The sequence below is a fragment of the Glossina fuscipes genome, unplaced genomic scaffold, assembly GCF_014805625.2.
Source record: "Glossina fuscipes isolate IAEA_lab_2018 unplaced genomic scaffold, Yale_Gfus_2 2, whole genome shotgun sequence".
Taxonomy (NCBI): Eukaryota; Metazoa; Arthropoda; class Insecta; order Diptera; family Glossinidae; genus Glossina; species Glossina fuscipes.
Window position 1 is genome coordinate 25093456 of NW_023998416.1, and position 20902 is coordinate 25114357.

Genomic DNA, 20902 nt, shown 5'->3' on the forward strand with positions numbered 1-20902 from the left:
TATCGTTCCATCAGACTTACGATACCAAGATAATCATAGCCTTAATTAAGCTACTCTTGTAATCGAATGCATGAGACAATCACATGAATAAAATTGAATTTAAATTTTAGGTAGCTTTACGTAAACTGCCTCTACGTTTGGATCAGATACCTTTCTATGATACTCAGTATATGGTTGATCCGGCCAACTCATTAACACGCCAAATAAACATCATCACATCGCCTTTAAAACCGTTAGATGAGGAAGAAGATTGGGACAGTCCATTGCAACGTAATCCATCCATGACTTCATGTTTATTAACCTATAACGCTTACAAGAAAGAACAAGCATGTCAAACAAATTGGGATCGCATGGGTGAAAGTGACGCCATATACAATCAAAATTTCTATAGAGATCCGCATACGTTGAAAAGGTAAAATGCAAATAAAAAATATAATCAAAGAAAATTCATCAGGTTGTGTTAACATTTTTATCACTTTTTAGAAATCAAATGCAAATGCAAATGAACGCCTACAGCAATTACAATATGTACAATAGCAACAGTAACTTTAATAGTAATTATAATAGCAATTATAATCAAGGGCCGCCGCAACAAACGTGGGATCCTAATCGTCAAAGTATGAGGCGAAGTTCTTTGAAAAATTATGCAGCGCCACCGCCACCACCGATGCCACCGATGAATCCTATGTATCGAAATGAAAGAGAAAGAACGCCGATGAATAGACCACAACACCATCAACAACAACAACAGCGCAATACGTATATTACCTCACCCTCGGATCCAGTACGAGAACTACAAGACATCATTAATAGACGTAGCTTCGATAATGATGAGGTAAATAAAGAAAGATAAATATATATCTGGATTAGGAATCGAAAATTCTTAATATTTTTATAGAATTCGGACGAGCCGCCTTTCAATTTTAAAGCCATGCTACGTAAGACAAATTATCCACGAACCGAAGCATCGAGTACTGTTTATGAATTTAATCGCTTCGAAGATCGTAACCATCAAGATCAATTCACATTTCAACAGCCTAAACTGCGTAGCACAGGTAACAAACGTTTTGATGAAAGCACCAGTACAAGCACATCAAATTATGCTGCCTCAAATAAATTTAGTCAACGTAATCCACCTTTAAAAGAATCCATGGATAACAAATCATCGTCCGTGGGGCGTTCGTTCGATAATAATACTGCCGCTAAATCATTTGAGGAAGCTGGCAGTTATGTGGACGAAGAAATAGCACCGGGTGTAACCATAACCGGTTATGCTGTTGACATTTAGATAACAAAATCCTGAAGAACTAGTTAAGTAAATAGTGTATATATTTAATATATAAAATAATATAAAGTAAAAATAAAAATAAAAATATAAGGTTCAAATATTTCTCTTAAAAAGCAAAAAAATATTCTCAGTTTTAAGAAATTTAGATACGATTGATCAAAATAACACATTGTATTAGATGTGGTCGCAGGAATGTTCCGATCTGAAACATAACACATTGGTATACCAATTTTTATGAAAATATCTTAAAAAATTCCCAATCGTAGGTTGAACACAACAATACAAAAGGGATAGACCGACATACATACTTCAATCAATTTAGAAAGTAACTGATACAGAAAGTGATTCTAAATCGATCGATTTAATGACAGCGAATCAATCTCATATCCTTCTGAATGTTGTGTAATATAGCCCGGAAGACAAGCCGGGTGCCGAGTATAAACCATGAAAGAATAAATCAAAAGTAAGTAATACCCAAGCCTAGAATGTATGCAAAGTTTATATATATATATATATTCTTGATCAGCATCAAATTCTGAATCGATTTAAGCATATCCATCCATCCGTCTGACAGCAAAAAAGAAAATATCGTCTACAAGTTTACAAAGGATTTTGAAAATTACTTAGAGGCGTACAAAGCCCGCCAATTTGCACAATGCGAACTAAGAATACCGTGGCTTTTCGTGTCTTTTTGTCGTTGCTCAGAAACTCCAACATATACGCGATACAAATTTTCTCAAAATTATTCCAGAAAAATAGAAAAAATCAGCCAGGCCCAACCAATATTCTAGAGTATGCAAATTTATATTTTTTCTTTTTTTTTCAATCTTTTATTGAATAGCGGCGATAGATATAAAAGATTCGTTCGCACCTTTCTCCTTTATTATATATTGGAACGCTTTAATTTTTTTCAAGTACTCTCGTCTGTCGTGCCCATATCTTGCATATTTGCAAAGAGTTATGAAAATGTGATATTATTGTATATGCAAAAACAAAGAGGCAACTGTCATCCAAAGTCATTCTAACCGCAAAGTTCGATCGAGATTCCACTTCCGTTTTAATTGCTTCATTAACAAACGAAATCGCCGTTTATGATAAAAAACGACATGACATAACGCCATATATATACATATAAATATGTCTTCTACCAAATTTGTGACAAATTGGAGTACATGGATGCTTTCATATATAGAAGAATAGGTTAATGAAAAATAAATTTCTATGATGAATGTCCAAATTTAAGGTCATAAAGACAAGACAAAACAACAAAACACTACTTTCTTCTTTTTTTTTTTTTACTCGTTTACATCTCCATTTGCTTAATTAACGTTTAATTATTGGGCTAAGAGGTTAAACATTATAAAGTCTTTATTTTTACGTTTTCAGGAAATTGGGAAATTTAAACAAAAACAAGCGTAACTTTAATTTTACAAGTCTTACAAGTCCATCTCGGGTTCTCTTAGACCTTCGGAATGCATTTTATGACCCGACATTTGTAACATAACACGATCTTCTAAATTTTTATCCAAAACAGACTTTTTGTTCGTATCCTGCAAAAAAAAAAGATATGTGAAATTTCATTTCATTTTTAAATTTTATTCTCCCTACATTTATATCTTCGTCGCTGTCTTCGCTGAGCTTCGGTTCATCTCCTACACCCCATACTTCTACGTTTTTAATACGAAATTCCTTTTGCTTGCTCAACTGAACGTAGTCCCTGAACGTTGTGCATGTCTCCGAACTTTGACCTTTGCCGTATTCACTGTCCAACCACAAGCCCCAATAGTTGAATTGGCCGCCCATGCCCTTAATTAAACAAATACTGTTTATTTTATGAAGCAATGAAGAGAACTGAAACCTACCAAGCCATTTGGCAAAGTTTGCTGATTTATATGCAAATACTGAAAATGGTCATTGTATTTAGTGCTCGGAAAGCTTCGCATTTCTGGGCGCAGTGTGAGCAACATCGATGTATCATCGCCTGCGTACCATAAAATCAATAACTAATAAAAATTTACATTTTACTTTAATGGCAAATAGATCACATTACCTCCAAAATTTAAGCCTTTACTCCAAGACTGTGGTGCAAAACCAGCAAATAGATAATTGTCTTCATCTTCCACCACCACCATTGTCGGTCCTCTATTTAATATTTTACCCAGCATTGTAGAAAAACTTTCACCCATAATTTTTGAAGAGAACAGAAAACGCCATTTGCTTCTCAAAGTGTAATGCAAATGGGAATTCATGTAAATAATGTGAGGAATTTCCATTATAGGCTTATAGTTTTTGTGCGCTTCAGTTAGGCCTTATAATAAAGTAGAAATTATTAAAAGACCGCTAATAAAAACGATTTTCTTTTTACCCTCGAGAGCAGGTAATAATGGTTCCGTATTGACTAATAATTTCTCTAATCGATCCGGTGCTCTATAACCATAAATATAAGCGATAATTTCGCGCCACATGATTTGAAAGCTGAAATTATATTGCAGAAACTTCTCCAATTCTTCTTCCAAAATCAATGTTTTCGACTCCTTGTAAAACTGTTTTAAAAACGCATTTGCAAGGCTTTCGGCCGTTTGGTCCTCATAGCGATAATCATGCTTCTTCCAGGTTTCAAAACTTTTACAATAAAAAGGCAAAGCTCTAATGTAAGTTTTAACAACGGCGCTAACGTACTATGCAGAAAAAGAGAAACAAGGACGTAACCCTTATAAAAGTGTAATACTGACTCTGCTCTAATAATGCAAAGATGTTACCTTTCGTACTTCCTCTAAAACGAGATTTCCGTCTGTGGACGTGCCTTTTTCACTTAGTGAATTTGCCAAAAAATTAATCTGTTGCGTTTTGTCATATTTTTCCATAATCAAATAAGGTTCTATGTATAAAGAGTAATCAATAGACGAGGGATTTTGACTGTTGGCTTTTTTTGGTCTACTATTAAAGAAATTTATAATATATTCCGTTATAACATCACCAACTATTGCACGCCAAGCAATCTACAAAGAAACATGTGCATTTCTCTTACGGAGATGTCGTAATTTATTCAGAGCATGTTTTTCTATTTACTCTTATTTGCTCAGTCTTAATATCTTTGGTGTTCCCCCCGCAGGCAAGTAACTTAAATGAATTTTCTAAAATGCGCTGTTCTTGAGGAGTCAATGAAACATATTTTTGCTGCTGCTTTTCATTAGACGCGGAATTACCCATTTTAATAACTACGAAAGAATAACGAAATATTAAAATTATTAATACGTAACATATGACAATATTTTTTTAAGATCCTAGAATTAACTAACAAAAAAATGTATACGTACCCGATTATAGTTCAAATTGTAAAACTTTCTATGCGTATATATACATTTATATAATTTATATATAAATATACATTTATATAATTTACATGAAAATATTTTAAGATACTTAAAATAAATTTTTTTTCCAATCGGCAATAAATATTATCAATTTTTCCAATCAGATGTTTTTGTTTACTTTGTGTTTTTTTTTTTTTCTATTTTTATATAACCTCCCTGGTTTCATATGACAACAATATCATTTCTCTTCCTTGTTTTTATTTGGCATTAAGTTTTCACTCTTAATTATAATAATGGTTATCATTGTATAGCTTATCCTGTCACATCAATATTATTATTAATTAATAAACATTAACTTAATTTAATATTGAAATAAACATAACTCTCTCAAATTGGACTTTCTAACTAAGTCCACAATCAATCATGGGAACAAAAGAAAACATAAACATTGTTTTGCCAATTAGACACTGACTGCTGTTTTCACAGGCTTGACAAAGGTTTCTAAGGTTTTTGACATTTTATTTTAATAATAAAAAAATTTTGTGAAAATGAAATATTAATTCTCTCTGCAAGAATAAAAAAATAAATGAAAATACATCTCGAATGTAATTACAACAACAGCAATAATAACCATAGCGAACGGAAGAACAACCTAAAAATAGCAACATTTCCTAGCGTCAACAAATAAGCATAAGAATCTAATATTAACCCATAATCTAAACTAATAATCGACTTTATTAAGACCCAAACTAAACAAAGAACTTTGTTTTCGCACTGGACCTTTATTTTTACAACGCGCGAATCATCTGTTCATCATTGGCTCGCTGAAAATTCAAGAAGAAGAAGACCCTTTTTCTCTATGTAGAAAATATTTATTTTCAAATATCTTCAATATTCATCGAACTTATCAAGAGGAAATAATGTGTTTGCTATCACTGATCAAGTGTTAAAACACGTAAGAGTTAGTTAGAATTATGAACATACGTCCAAGATGTCGGGAATGGCTCCCTTTGTGTACGCAACAACTACGATTGAGAAACCTGCAAAGAATTGAAGGCATTAATATTGGCGATGATAGAGCAGTGATTCGGGCGGACGCTCTATTATACTATACGTTGCATCAAAGCCACGAAAGCCCATCAATCTACGAAAGTGAAAAACTGCCTTATCGTAAGCATTTACAACAAAAGTGGGCGGAGATAGAATGTGCGGCGTTGCTAAAGTCTAATGTAAATTGTGTTTGCGTGAAGATGTGGATTTGGCAACCAAAAATAGAAGAAACAGTCACGAATGTTCACGAGGAAAAACAGGAAAATTCATCTGAAGAGCCCATGAGGTACAGATTCTTTTAGTTACTTTCTTTAATTGTAGAAATCGTCAAGTGAAGCTTTCGTTCTTTCTAGTGCCTTGACTCGTGAATATGTTAAATCCGGTAAACAGCCGCACTCTTACGATAAATTGTTATTTAGTTGGGCTGTGTACTTTTCGGGGCTCATTCCTATTTATCAACCAAATGAAACAAAATGCTGCGACAACACTTTAATATTTCAATTGAATGATGAGTTTTTCACCTCACCAGAACATTTTAGTGTCAAACATTTAAGCGATCAGTTAAATGCGAGTTATCAACGATTTTCCAAAACGGGAGTGCTTAATAGCAGTATGCCAATCGCTGATGAATTTTCTATAAACTCGCCGCATGTTAGTCGAAGCTCTAGCCCTGACATTGTTGATTGGCAGAAAGACTTGTTACGTATGTCAAAATCCCGTTATCCTCAACTCAGTTGTGAGAGAGGAAATGTGCATAGCAGTTACAAGCTGGACAAGTTATTGGACATTCAACAACTGCAACGTCAAAGATTACAGACTGAACGGAGAAGCATCGAGTTAACTGAGCATATCAAAATGATAAGTTTGCGTTGCATAACCAAAGATCAGTTGAAGAGAGGAACACGTACCACGTCACTAAATGCAAACAATTCTATGACACTAACTACCTCCTCCTATGAGAGTTGTTATCACAATCATTCCATGGGCCGTACTTTAAGTATGTTATTGGCAGACCAGCAACGAATTGAACCCAATCAACTATTTAAAGCCCAAAAATTACAGCAACAAATAGAAAGTCTGCATAGCAAGCATCGATTGCTAAATTACACGCGCTCCATTTATGCAAAACGTATAGAAGATTTAAAGCGTCAACTGGCACATGCCAATGGAACACGTGTACAATTACAGACTTCGTTGTCCGCAAAGCGAGACAAATTAGCAGCCAAGCAAGAAAAATGGAATGAATATTTGGCGACCCAATTCGAGAGAAGACAACGCAAACAAATCGTAGCTCAATATTTGGAACGCAGGAGATCTTCATTATGCATGGAACTAACAGAAATTTATCCTATTAGTCGTAATCGCGAAGGTTCGTACACCATATGTGGGGTACCATTTCCATCAGCAGATAGTTATGATTATGAATCTTCGAACGCCAACAGTTTTGTCAGCTCAGATAATGTAACGCCGTTGGCATTGAGTGCTTCGCTCGGCTACGTGGCTCATTTAGTTCAAATGATTGCGGTAATAACAAATCGTCCTTTAAGGTATAGTATTTTCAACAAAAAAAAAAAAAAAAAAATTATGTAATTTTTGTGAATATTACAATTATAGAAATCCCATCATCCATGAAGGCTCACACACTCGTATTCTGAATATCGTTAAAGAAATGCCCTTGATATCAAGAGAGTAAAATTTTATATCTACATTTATTTATTTATTTTTTTAATATTTACAAACGTTTCATGTTTGCAGATATCCACTATATAGTCGTTCCTCGATGCCAACCAGGCCAGTTAAACAAGGTATAAATCTGTTAAATCAGAATATTGCTCAGTTATGTTATGAAATCACTGATCTACGTTGCGATATGCGCGCCAGTATTGAGAATTTACTGCATATATTTAGAAAGTTAGCCGAAATTGAACAGAGCACTACGGAGGTGACAACTAAGTTAACCTCCAACAACAATAATAAATGCTTAACGATTCTTACAAACGATAAGCACCAAATACTTTATCATAACAATCATAATCTTCATCACCAAGAGGTGTGTTATAAGTCGCAAAATGGCCAAAGTGTTGCTGCTCTCACTAAATCGCATTCAGCGCTTGAAATAAATGCACTTGTATCAAAGCCTACAGCCATATCTCTTGTACATAGTTTGGCTTTAAATCCAAACAAAGTGTTAATTAATGCTGAAGATGGTACACCGCCTAATGATACTGAACTTGGTTCTACAAGTGGCAGCAATGAACGGTAGATATATGGAATTATTATTACCCACGAAATGGCATATATTAGATTTGACAAGTATTTTTATAGTGTGGACATACGAAGTGGACACTTGGAGTCGATATAAAGTTGTTCATCTTTTATAAAGTCGGGGTTACGATTTCCGTTACATATTGTTTTGTATAAGTTGTTCCCTTCATGCTAAAATCAAAAACCTGCAAATCACTTATGAACCCGCCTGGAACAACCAAAAACAATTAATAATTGATGCTTTTTTGGGTTACAGTATCGGACTGGATTTGTAAAATTGCTTACATATAGAAATGTGTTTTGAAGCATATTAGGCATGATGCGCTATCGACACGAATAGGTTTGGCACAAAGGCAATTCTGCTTGCATTGAAATTTGTTTTTGTCCACTTGATTAAATTTTCATGGACCTGCTAAAATCGTGATATATTAAAATATTGTCCTCCATTTCCAACTTTTAACTTTCAGAAATTTGGCAAAAATTTTATATTATTGACGGAGTCCATTCTCCTCTTAAATTTCTTATATTCATGTTTTCGATAAAACGATTACACTGTAACAACGTCATGTAGTTATTGGCAAGGATTTTTATGCCGTTATAGTATGTAACAGGACTTAATCTATTTTTGCAAATTTTTCTTAAATTTTGTTTTAAATTTTGTTTGTTGCAGAGCTTGTCGTTCAGTGGGCTCTTATAGCGATGAAAGCCTCGAGGAGGATTGCCATACAATGTCAATGCAATGTTATTCCAACTCGGATTCAAATTTAACTTTTCATAGTGTTCATCAACACATTTAAAACTGTTCGCTTGTGATACATTTTGTTGTTGTTTTCTTCTTTTTTTTTTCTTTTTTTACAAAAGTTTGCTTAAGTTTTACTTTTAAATCTGTTTTATGACTTTCTATAAGTTGAAAGCTTTATTATGTTTGTAAAAAGTAAACGAAACTAAATTGAAAGTATAAAATACTAAAAAAAAAAAATTCTTTAAAGTATTTTTTATATATTTTATTTTCCTCTAAATACAATTAAGATCTCTTATGGCCGACCTTTACATAAAAAACAACTGTATGTATTTGTATATATTTAGAAAAATATTTACTTAAATAATCCACAAAATAACTTAACCGATAGAAATGCTGGCTAATATGACTACAAATAAATTTTATAAAAATACGAAATTTGGTGAAGTTTTAAAACATTTTCAAAACATACTATAATAATTTTCTTGACTAAAATAAAATATTATATTAAAATAATTCACATAAGTCAGATAGAGATCCATGGCTAAAGATCTCTAATATTATGCCTTAACTATCCGTATTATTAAACAATAATCTTCTTCTGCTACTTCTTGCGTTAGGAGAGGAAGTTTTAGGTTCGATTCAAGCGTATTACATTTTTAGACCGATTTTGGCAGTGATCCTTTCGAAGTGAAATCATCATACTGGGCCTTTCTACACCATTTCGCTTAATACAATTATTCATATAATGAATATATATACATATATATATATATATTGGACAAGCGATCTGACATGAATCATTTTCTATAATTTCCTTTCATGTAAATTTCATAAAGAATTAAGACCTGTAGGTTGACAAGGTTACATCGATTTCGGAAATGTTACTAAGTCTGTTAGTACTATAAAAGACAGGTCTGTCTCGAGTCCTTCTGAGTGCTGTATACGTCATGTTGTAGGGTCTAAAAATAGACCAGATTATTTAGGCGATAATTATTTTGTTGCTCTTTAACACGCTTTCCGCTTCTTGTCTATTTTTGGTTGCAAAAAGCATGGTCCGAAAAAAAGTGAGCCGGTTAGCTCTTTATCTTATCTTATGCAGGACACTTTCGTAAAAAATAGTTTTTGTTGGTCTTATATTTTTGAATTTGCACAATCTTCGCAAATGTCCAGGAAAGATTTAACTGTTACTCTTGGCAACTGCCTTACGTTTTTTTCTTGACTGTTTTCCTAGGTATCGTGACATGACTTTTTGGCTGTTTCAGTGAGCCGTAGTTTCTTGCCAAAGGCAGATTATAATTATCAACACTTCGTTCTGCGTCATTCAGGCAAGTGTCAATGAATATACTTGGTCATGACCTTTACATGGGTTGAATAAAACCTAGAAAATCTAATTAAGAAGAACAAACTTTTTGAAAAGAATCTTATATGTTCCTTAGCACTGTCTTTGGCAACGAACTGTATTCTACGCAATATGCTAAAAACTATAAACAAAAAATACATTTAAACATAAAATACGTTTGCGTTCTTGTAAAATGTAGTAAAAAAATTACAAATCAATTAAAAATACAGCTCTGAAACTGAATATATGCTACTACAACACAGGGCGTCTCGAACATTATTGTTTCATTCATGTGCAATTATTATATTAAGTTAAACAAGTAAGCCTCTTTCTGCTTTTCACAACCCTACACGTTATTGCACTGGGAAGCCAGACTTGCCCAAATAGCTTGTTGAAAATCAAACCTTTTTCTAATTAAAATAAGGCATTTTATATAATAACTTTGTGAATTGGATGAAACCATTAAAGCTCGCATCTGGCAACATCAATTTCCATACGCGATGCAAGTCTGAGATCATAACTAAAATCAAATAATAAATCGAGTCATAATTTCACAAACATAAACAAACGGAACAAAAGGATAATTGTGTAATTCTAAATTCTAAAAAAAAAGAAAGCAAAATGCAGTTAAAACTATTGCTTCGTGTGCCTGCAAGAAATTTTCATATTTCTTATGGAAAATCGGTCGCTTCCGTCAACAATATTCTAAACGAGGGTCAAAATGAAATTCAAACCCAAGCCCAAGCCCATGAGCATAAATTGAAAATGTCTGGCTGGCAAATACATAATTATGGAGATTTCGATGAATTACTATTTTCGGACAGATTAAAGGTGCCACAAATAAAACAATCTAATGAATGCTTAGTCAAAGTTCAAGCGACTTCAATAAACCCGATTGATGTGGCCATGTTGGGTACGCAAACAAATCAACAAATTTTCTTCCGCATCAACACATAAAAAACCCTTTTATCTGTTTAGGCGGATATGGTGCTGCTGTGCTGAAAGTTTTACGTTGCCAGCCAAATGTTATAGAATTTCCTTTAACCTTGGGACGGGAATTTTGTGGAACCCTAATACAGAATGGCATGAGTGTTAACAATTTTAAATTGCCGGTCGGGCAAAGGGTGTGGGGTGTAGTTCCGGTGCAAAGTACTCAAGGAGCTCATGCTCAATATGTGCGTGTTCCAGATTATTGTGTAAACTTTAATTGTGAAATTGATATTTAATTTAAGCTAAAATTTTAATTTTTATGCATAGGTTGGTATGGTACCCGAAATTTTAACAAATACAGAGGCTGCTTCTGTTTTATATGCGGGTCTGACAGCTTGGTCTGGTATCTACCTTACCGCTCAGCTAGGAGGAGTTTGTGGTGCCTTAACTGCCGATGGCGGTGGCGCTAACAAACGTGTGCTGGTTTTAGGTGGTTCGGGTGCTGTAGGTTCTTTAGCTATTCAAATCCTGAGAGCTCAAGGTAGTCAAGTATTAGCTACCTGTAGCGAGAATGCCACAGAATTAGTACAAAATCTGGGAGCTGATTGTGTGATCGATTACCGTAATCCTTCAAAAATGGCTACTCTTCGTAATTTTGCGCCTTATGATTTAGTGCTTGATTGTTCTGGTCAGGGCTCAGAAGCTGCGGAGACTTTAGACTTTAAATACGATCAATACGTTACATTTTCTTCACCGTTACTGAGAAACATCGATAGCTCTGGCGTAGGATTAGGTTTATTAAAAAATTTCGCTAATATTTTGGAAGCAAATGTGAAATCACTAACAAACAGTAAAGGTTTAATCAAATATGGTTTCTTCATCCCAGCTCCACAAGGTATTGAATTACTAAAACAACTGGTGGAACGTAAGAAGGTTAATTTCAAATATATTTTGTAAGTGTAAACACTAAATTAGTTTTTCTTTTCCTAGCTTCTACCACTTATTGACAGTTGCTATAAATTTGAAGAATTGCCGGAAGCTTTCAAGCGTGTTAAGGCGGGTCATTTGCGTGGTAAAGTTGTAGTTACTCTAGACTAAATATTAATTTTGATAAGTGCTAATAAGTAAATGCGTTGCATTGATTCACTTTGGATTGAAGTATTGGTAGCATTAAGTAAATTATTATTATTAAAGACTGCACCGAGCTGATTTTTTATGGCAAAAAAAACAACAAAAAAAGACGAAAATATAGCGCAACGCGAAAGTAAACAAAAGACCTAACCCTCTTGCTTGATATTCCAAATATTTTAAAATTTTTAAGTTCTCGCACCGTTCCTACGAATCATCAAGTTAAAAAATTGCTTAATCGTCAAAAACACCAAAGAATTGTAGGAAGCTTTTGTAACTGGGTAGAAACATTTAATTGTGCCGACTAATGCGAAAGCTCTTATTTATTTAGAGATTAGAAGTGCACGAACTGCAAGAGTATTTTAAGGATACAATCGTTTTAATATAGATGTAACGATAACATAATTATAAGAAAGATATATTAAAGGTCAACACTTTTTTTTTTTTTGATGATCTAATTGCTTAAGCGATATTCATCGCAAGATGCCATGAAGCGAACTTACTTGTTGAATTTGTTTGTAGTTTTTTTTTACTTTGATAAATTTCAAACAGTTTTAAACTATTTTCGAATAAAAAGTACTTGTTTTTATTATAGATAACTTTTTTTAAATGTATTTTTATTATTTCCGTTTTTTAGTCTTTACCAAAAGATTCAGAATAGATAATACCAGTACGCGTAAATCATGTATATTTCCAATCAACATAAGCTTTTGTATACACAGATCCACCCATCTTCATCTTTCTTAGCCGCTTTGGTAGAAGGCTCGCAGCCCCGGTCCGGACTTCATAAAGAAAGTTGAAAGGAAGTCAGCTACTTGATGGCCAAAGACGGAGTTTAAATTTTTATCCATATGGATACATATATTCAAATCTAGTTAATTTGCATTTTTATGCAGAGATTATTATTATAAAAAAAAAAAAAAAATTCAAACAAAGTAGTCTTGAAATCGCACTGTGGGACTGTAAACAAAACAAAATTTATCGTGTTTACGAACATAGAACGATTTGTATTAGGTGTTTGCAAAAATGTTGGTCAGTGACTTCTACAGGTTTTAGGTGATAAAGACATGGGAAATACTAATGCATATAACGGTTGCATTCGATCGATGCGACCTTTCTCTACGTAAAATAACAGTTTTCCATTTAAGATAATTGATTTATTCAGCGCACACTGATGCTCAAATTTTTTCTGCTTTCCAAACTCATTACTTTTGTTATTTATTTGAAGAAATCTGCTTGTAAAATTGTACAGCACTAACAACTTTTCCCGACGAAGATCGGCAAGCAATGCTTCTTTAGCCTACTGAACGAATAAAGAAAATTTTATCCATTGTTTGAACTTTCTGGCATACATATATATATGTAAATTTTTTCATTATAACCAATCACTCTGGGGACTCTTCTAGCCGTGTAATACGGGAGGGACAAAAAAAAGTGAAGAAAGAGAAGGACGTGGCGGCCGCAGCGTAGTGGGCGCGTGCCAAATCGGGAAGTGTTATGTGTTTATTGATTGAGCGCTCGCACTGTAGCTACGACCGAAGTAAAGTCAACCGCTCAGAGGTTTGAACCCGCAAACACTGACCTGGTAATTGCGATTCTTGCCTATTCCGCTACTCTTGCGGATAATCTTATAAACCTCTACAAACAAAGTAGCCTTTATATAGCGACAAAGTTTATTTTCTTAGCGCTTTATAATGGAAATCGACAAGAATCATTAGAGGAGACATTTTCTGTTTGTGGTAAATTTGCATGACATAGGTCTGTCAAACAAATTCATTTTATAGTAAATGACGATGACGGTGGTGATGACTCTACGACTCTTTTGTCTATTCTCTCTAATGACTGCTGATAAAATTTTCAAATCCTAAAGCGAAGAATGAACGGGGTATCAGTATTGCTTTGGCCCGGCGTAACATTTTGCGACGATTAGTCCATTTTAGGATTGCACATGTTTGGAAACGTTAAGACAGAAGCTCAATATAAGTTTATTCTTATTTGCCGGCTACAAACCGAATGTCAAAGTGGTTGTTATCCGCCCACAATAGTGAAGCTAAGACGTGACATGGATATTAATTATGAACATCTGGAAGTAGAAAAAATTGTCTGGCTTACTCACTTGCCATGTCATGTCATGTCATGTTGTCAGGTTGTCACATATGGCTACACAAACTCAATATACTCCGTACTACAAAAAAGTGTTCTGGGGTATTAAACATAGAATCTATACTTTAGTGGTGGGAGGGAGGCGGGGGGTTAAACTATCTCGAAATCTTTCTTTAAGCAACGGCAGAAAAGCTAAAAGTTAAGTGACGGACATCACAATTAAGAGTCTGTCCGTTTCACATTTTGCTCAAGCAACTGCGAATTAAAAATTGTCCATTAAATACTAACACTTTTTTTAACTTTTAGGAGAAAAGTGCAAGACACACGAACATATAATATTTTCGAATATGTTTACCTGATTTGGAATATCGGTCGTCATTTTTCTGAGGTTACGTAGATTATCGCCTGAAACACACGTTATTAGCAAACGTACAAATCGATTTAATACGCGATTGATAAGAAAAAAAAAGCGAATAACAATAATAAAAAGGGAACGTTTTAATACGAAATTTCACGCATTTCTAATAGTTGATGACGTGATTTTACATTAATTTCCGTTTCCAATCTTTCCAATACGTTCATTGAAATTTGTTTAATACGTTTTAAAAAAAAACGCAAACGTATCTTGTATCTAAATAATTAGCTTAACGCTTTTAGCAATTGCTTAATTTTATTTTACGGCTAACAAATTAAATCGTTAACTTTCATTTTATTATTATTTTCTTAATTTTTTGGAATTTAGACCACATATATGTCGTTTTTGGATACGAACGTATACAAGACCGCATCAGGAAATGTAAAGCTTTACATGCTAACAATGTCTGATTATTAATAACCGATGATTATTTGTTCATGTTTGGAATTTTACATAAAAATTAAATAAGTAAGTTATGAGCCACATAAGTTTATTTGTTGGACCTCAGTCCATATAAGTTTCTCATAAATAGTCAACCCTGCAGAAAAAGATTTAATTTTTAATATTTTATAATGAAAATTGGTTCATAGCAAAAAAATGAATAATACTGCGGTATTTGGATCACATATTTTTAAAGCGCAGCGTATATAAGGGTTATCATGAAAATAAAGCCCTTGCATGGAGAGAAAGTATAATTTTTAGTTTTCTATTATAAGAACGGAAAAATAATATAATTTTTGAGGAGTAAATTAAGTTTGGGAACATTGGATCACGTCAAATGATGTTTTGGACATCCCCTAATATGCAGGCTTTCATGGAAAGTATACCTTTGCATGAAAAGAATGTGTAAGTTTTCGTACATTATTACCAAATCGAACGAAAAATTGTATTACGCGAATTGAGGTAGGGTATACTTTTCTTACTCGTTTTGTAATACCTATCTTACTTGTTTTTACAAGATCTAAACGTAAGCTCCATAGGGCCTGTAAAGAAGGCATATTCTTATTCAAACTTTTAATCGATCTAATCGGTCCCTATGCCAGACAGTCTGTTCGGGCAGTATTGTCAGATGTTGATCTAAACAATCGAAGTCGAACGTGTTTGGACTTGAGAACTTGAAGAACTTGAAGAAGCTCAATACATCCCAAGCGTAAGACATTTTTCTCGGAGTAGACATGGGGAACATAGATTCAAGTCATCAAACCAAAAAAATGATAGCCTTAAGAAGCCCGGTCTTTAGGGTTAAATTGTGTAAACTATTAATTATTTGATGACGTTTTTCTAAGAAACCATAATGTTAGGGCATTCTTTGTCTCTTTGATCCTTCTTGATGAACTGTTAACAGGTCAATCAAATGTGAGCGTCTGTCTTGTCGCTGGTGTTCATTCAAAGTGAAATAAAGCACTTCCTATCTCCTTCACTCTGTCAGTAACTTTTCTTTTCGTTTCTACATCTTCCCCGCTTTAAGATTTTTCACGTGAACTGGAATAATATTTAACTTAGGAGAATTTTTATCGGACATAGCGATACTTTAATTTGATTTAGGCTTACTTTGTATTATTTCTTTTCTAAATTTTAAATTATATAGTAGATGCGAACATGTTCTCGTTGACCTTTGTGTTTTTTTTTATTTGGTTGATGTTTCTAATCCGATTGCAATTTTCCAGAACGTTTTCTTTTAGCTTTTTTTTAATAACTGAAATGTTTTCTATTACTCACTATTTATAAAAAAAAAAATAAAAATTAAAAAAATTACTTAAATAATATTTTGAACCTTTGAAAACAAAACACAAACTTACTCAGTAACTACGAACGACAACTTGTACGCTCGTGTCAAGTGAGCGTTTTAAAAAAGTTCTTTTGTTCACTTATTATGAACTCACGAGATGAAAATTATAATCAAAATTTTTCTGGTTAATATTACGAATCGGAAATGTTTAAAGATTTAATTAGTTTCAAATTGATATGTCGTTCGGTTGCCAATTGCATTTGAACATTTAGACTGGCGTGTCTGTGCAAAATGAATGCGATCTTAATGTTATCAATAAATCGCATGATGCAAATAAATTATTGTACAATCAATTGCAAATGTATTTAAATTGTTAACGACAGACGAAAAAAAAACAAAAAAATTAAAATGAAAACAGTGTTTGGTAAATTATTTCAATTTAGCAGAGGGTGATCTTAGATTTTTCAATTGTTTGTTCACATTTTCCCTTTTTTCCTAGATCTTAAGGACTTTTTTTAAATTGTGGAATTATTTCTTACTATTTCGTCAGCATTAGAGAAATTGCGTTAGAAACATGACATTTTTATGAAGCGTTGCAAAATTGCGTACTGCTTCGCCAAAAATTACGAGAAACATGGGATTGTTTGGTCTGAAACTAACCAAATAAGAGAGAGATATGAATATTAGTCTCTTTTTCTCCCCCTTTTTTTTCTCTACATTACACTTTTCTGTACAGCGCTTTTTTAAGTTCAAATTTATATATACTGAATGCTTCTTACTACCCCTGTTTTCTTACTTTTTAAATCTAAATATACCGCAAGGTCTGCTTTGCTTTACTGCATATAATTATTATTATAAAATTTTTATTTTCAAAAAAGAATTTAATATTCTTTTAAACATTTCAACCAATTAGCATGCATCTGCTGCCGCTCTTTGCTGTTTATTATATTCTTTTCTTTAAGTTCTCTTGCAGACGATGGATGCAATATTGTTAAACATTGTATTGTGTTTGTTTATGTTGTTGAGGCGATTTTATGTTTGCAGTCTAAGCATGCATGAAATTACCCCACACTGAAGTGTATACTTTTTTTCCTGAATGCCAGGAGCGTAAGAGAAAACGTGAGCGAAGAAAAGGGTTGTCAAATTTTCCTTTGATATCATACCTAGTAACCTAATAAAAATGTATACCTCATTAACAAATGTTTATATGTTAATAATCAGTATCCATCTGATTGAAGACTTTTCACTTTGTTAGAAGATTTTATTTTCTCTTTAATTCTCAATATATTACTTGTGCGTACATTAGGGGTTAGTAGAAGCTATTTTGATCATAATTCACACAAGTCTGGTAATAGCGATTAGGAAAATCTATTAGTGTGGTTAATAACGGTTACTGGGGTGTGACCTTTACGCCTTGTATAGCAAAGGCATATTAAATTTATGCGGTTGTGACTCTCAGAAGGGCTTGAAATGCATCAAGATTTTATTGTACCGCTTGTTACCATATCTTTCCGTCCGTTTTTTAAATTTCTGCTTGAGAAGGTTTTCATTATCGCTTTAGGGAAATGGGAATGTACTAATTTTGCCTTTGCGTCCATCCATTTTTTTACTATACGCTACTTGCGGTGCAAGGGTATATTAAGTTTGCGTTAGTGTATGTCAGTGTAAGTCAGAAGGATTTGAAATAGACTAACCTCCTGGCAAAGCTTGTCTGTCTGTCTGTTCACCTCTCTGTGAATTTTTGTGTCCAACCTACAATCCGCAATTTTTAAGAGATTTTGATTAAGTTTGGTCCACCACCGCATGTCTTGGCCCAAGGACAAACGCTATTGGAAATGGTTGAAATCGAAAAACTTTTTCGATCATTTTCGACCGTACGAGGTCTTATTTTGAAAAGTCGAAAACTGCAGTGTGACGTAGAATATTTAATGGTGGACCGTGTGTTTTCACTTGTTCAGTATATGAGTTTGTATATACGATATATTAAATACGATTATAAAATTACTACCGCGTAAGAATGCGATTTGTGATGTTGATCAACACGAGGAGTTGATATAATGGCAAAACACTGCCTTTTAATAACTGGCTACAGTAATATCTCAGTGAAATTACTAAGGTTATTATAATTAACAGAATTAAAATGGTTATGATGATAAATCCGCTAAGTTTGATCGCTTTCGGGTACCTAAAGATAAATACATTTATGATTACTTTTTGAACAAAAATTGTATGACTTTACTGCACTTTATTAGCGAATTGTGTCGAATACGATTAATTATAAAATTAAATGTTATTTATATGCGTAAGAAATTAGTTTAACACCTGACAATATATTTGTTAAAATTAAATAAAACTTTTTAAATTAAATTCTTAGATTTCAATATTCAGTACTTGCTTATTCTATTTGCACTCATTGACACTAATTTTATAATAACGTGTCTGGGAAAACTTTTATGTGACCATTTCGCTTTAGGGCCAATTTAACATTTCAAAGTAGGACGTCATCTAGTCGATCGGATATATATTGATACATATGGGGAAATATTTATATCAAATCTCGCGATAGCATGCAAGGTGATTATGGGACTATAGCGATTTTCAAATCTAATTTGCGATCATTAACTGAGTATATATATATATATGCTAAGAATCAGCTGTTGTCCCCGGTTCCTATATTGATCACAAAAACAAATGCATAACTCGGTTATATTATTGTCATTTTCGGTGCTCAGTATAAACATTTACTAATTCTTGACGCCTCAGTTTGTCACTGATATAAATATGCAGATAATCCTGATAAATATTTGTAACTGATTTATAAAGAGTGCTCGTTATATTATCAAATTTGATCTGTGAAAATTTATTAAGATATTGGAAAAAATTTCGACTTGTTTTTCTAATATTTTCGATAAACGTAATTTATATGATTCAACAACTCATGTATATTATGAATATTCTCAATTTTTTTTTTGTTACATAGTCTTTTTTTAGTCGATTTTGAGAGGACGCAGTTCACCAATAAGAATAAATACACTTTTTTAGTACGAATCCCAAAAAAAAATTTTTTTTTAGTTATTATTACTATAATTAATTTATTCAGCGAATAATTTCTAAAACTAAAGTCTTAGGGCACTAGCATCTAAGCTTAACGACTTGAAGTTTGAACCCACGACCATCGAGTTGCTAGTCGAGACTCTTTCCCTACTCGGGCACTCAGGCGGATGATATATTTTTTTTTAAATTATAATTTTGACAGTTTCTTACAGAAGCTTATGTATACAGCAACAAAATGCAATGGGGGCAATACAATGATCAGAAGTCGGTTGGCTTACACGCGACCACTGACAGCAAACTTTATAACAACAAAAAAACCAACAGAGGACGTCAATAACCAATGAAATTCTTCATTTGAATCAAATCCGACAGTTTTGCTAGACATATTGGACGTATGCACGGAACATATCTCTAAATTTGCCATATGTCACATATATTTTTTACACGATCATTTTTTTTGCACAGTTTTCTAAGGAATGTGTAAAAAAAAAGAGTTGGTTATATGTCTATTTTGGACTTTTATTTGATGTGATTTGTACTTCAGCGGGACAGTAAAAAAAATTACAAATGTAGTAGTAGAAGTCAATTCATGAATAGTGGATATAAATTTAAGCCGATCTCTTGTCTATTTTCTATCGAAACTGAATAAGCTTTACGTAAGTATGGGGCAAATTTTTTCTCTTATTATTTCGAACCTACGGTCATGAATGTAAACAATTAATCAGCACATATACGAATGCAATATTACGTATTTTGAGATGTAGTATACGTAGAATATTTTGATTCCTCTTAATCTCTCTTCCTTTTTGAGATAAGTCAAGTCGAAAGTTACTTTTGGCAGTATTTCTCTTGGATACTCTTTTAGTCATGCAATTTTTTTTTTTAATTTGTAACAGAGAGCATACACATATACACGTGTACATACAGTCGCCTGATATTTTCCCACATATATTTTCTTATAATAAGTAAACTGTTATCATCATCGGTAAATGTGTTGCTAGAGCGGTAGTTGTTGTTTTTGCAATTAAGCACCGATAGAGCATGTAATGTGCGCCATGCATCTTGTGGCAGGTGAAATGCTTGTTGTCGTTTGAAAATTTGCAAAAAAAATTTGAAAGTGACCCAAATCGTCTCAATGAAAGGATTCGCGTACATCGTCCATTGGCTTTTGCAACAACAACTTTGAACATCTTCGCTTTCCGTATTTCTCGTTCATTTCTCATAAACTACAACAGATACACGGTACAAATTTTGACATTTACTCTAAAACATAGAAAAGATCAGTCACGCCCGCCCAATACTATAGAGCATGGAAATTTAGTTTTTCCATTTTTACTATGTTTTCGGATAACGACGGGTATAAAAAATTCGGTAACAACCAAATATCATTTTCTTACCTGTTCTATACATTTTGTATACAGCAAAAGCAGAAATAAATTCTTCATACGTTCAGCGCAAGAAAGCTTTTGCACAAATTTAAGATATAGCGCTGATGGAGCAGAACCTCTGACCAACGTCACTGAAAAAACTGAAAAGTAAAATTTA

General features: G+C 33.2%; 4 protein-coding genes across 4 annotated transcripts in view; 3 read left to right on the forward strand and 1 right to left on the reverse strand.

Annotated features, from left to right (window-relative positions):
- The window catches only part of LOC119633259 (neither inactivation nor afterpotential protein C), a 15643-nt gene extending 14340 nt beyond the window's left edge, over window positions 1-1303 (forward strand). Inside the window, exons 17-19 of the mRNA XM_038026712.1 lie at window positions 111-412; window positions 484-835; window positions 899-1303. Of these exons, the coding sequence (XP_037882640.1) occupies window positions 111-412; window positions 484-835; window positions 899-1288 (1044 nt within the window). The 3' untranslated portion in view covers window positions 1289-1303. The remainder of the gene's footprint in view (window positions 1-110; window positions 413-483; window positions 836-898) is intronic.
- A 1328-nt stretch (window positions 1304-2631) lies between these two features.
- LOC119633621 (MTOR-associated protein MEAK7) lies at window positions 2632-4672 on the reverse strand. The gene is made up of 8 exons (XM_038027245.1): window positions 4606-4672; window positions 4358-4506; window positions 4048-4287; window positions 3654-3966; window positions 3339-3596; window positions 3151-3269; window positions 2897-3094; window positions 2632-2838 (listed from the first exon to the last, which is right to left on the reverse strand). Exons 2-8 carry the CDS (start codon window positions 4496-4498, stop codon window positions 2725-2727), a joined length of 1383 nt encoding a protein of 460 aa, XP_037883173.1. The 5' UTR covers window positions 4499-4506; window positions 4606-4672; the 3' UTR covers window positions 2632-2724.
- Window positions 4673-5190: 518 nt separating this feature from the next.
- Window positions 5191-8839, forward strand: LOC119634034 (UV radiation resistance-associated gene protein). The gene is made up of 5 exons (XM_038027942.1): window positions 5191-5938; window positions 6006-7199; window positions 7267-7341; window positions 7408-7911; window positions 8588-8839. The coding sequence occupies exons 1-5, from the start codon at window positions 5577-5579 to the stop codon at window positions 8712-8714; spliced, it is 2262 nt and encodes a 753-aa protein (XP_037883870.1). The 5' UTR covers window positions 5191-5576; the 3' UTR covers window positions 8715-8839.
- A 1687-nt stretch (window positions 8840-10526) lies between these two features.
- On the forward strand, window positions 10527-12569 carry LOC119633387 (reticulon-4-interacting protein 1 homolog, mitochondrial). The gene is made up of 4 exons (XM_038026927.1): window positions 10527-10911; window positions 10977-11194; window positions 11256-11861; window positions 11919-12569. The coding sequence occupies exons 1-4, from the start codon at window positions 10620-10622 to the stop codon at window positions 12024-12026; spliced, it is 1224 nt and encodes a 407-aa protein (XP_037882855.1). The 5' UTR covers window positions 10527-10619; the 3' UTR covers window positions 12027-12569.
- The last annotated feature ends 8333 nt before the right edge of the window (window positions 12570-20902 follow it).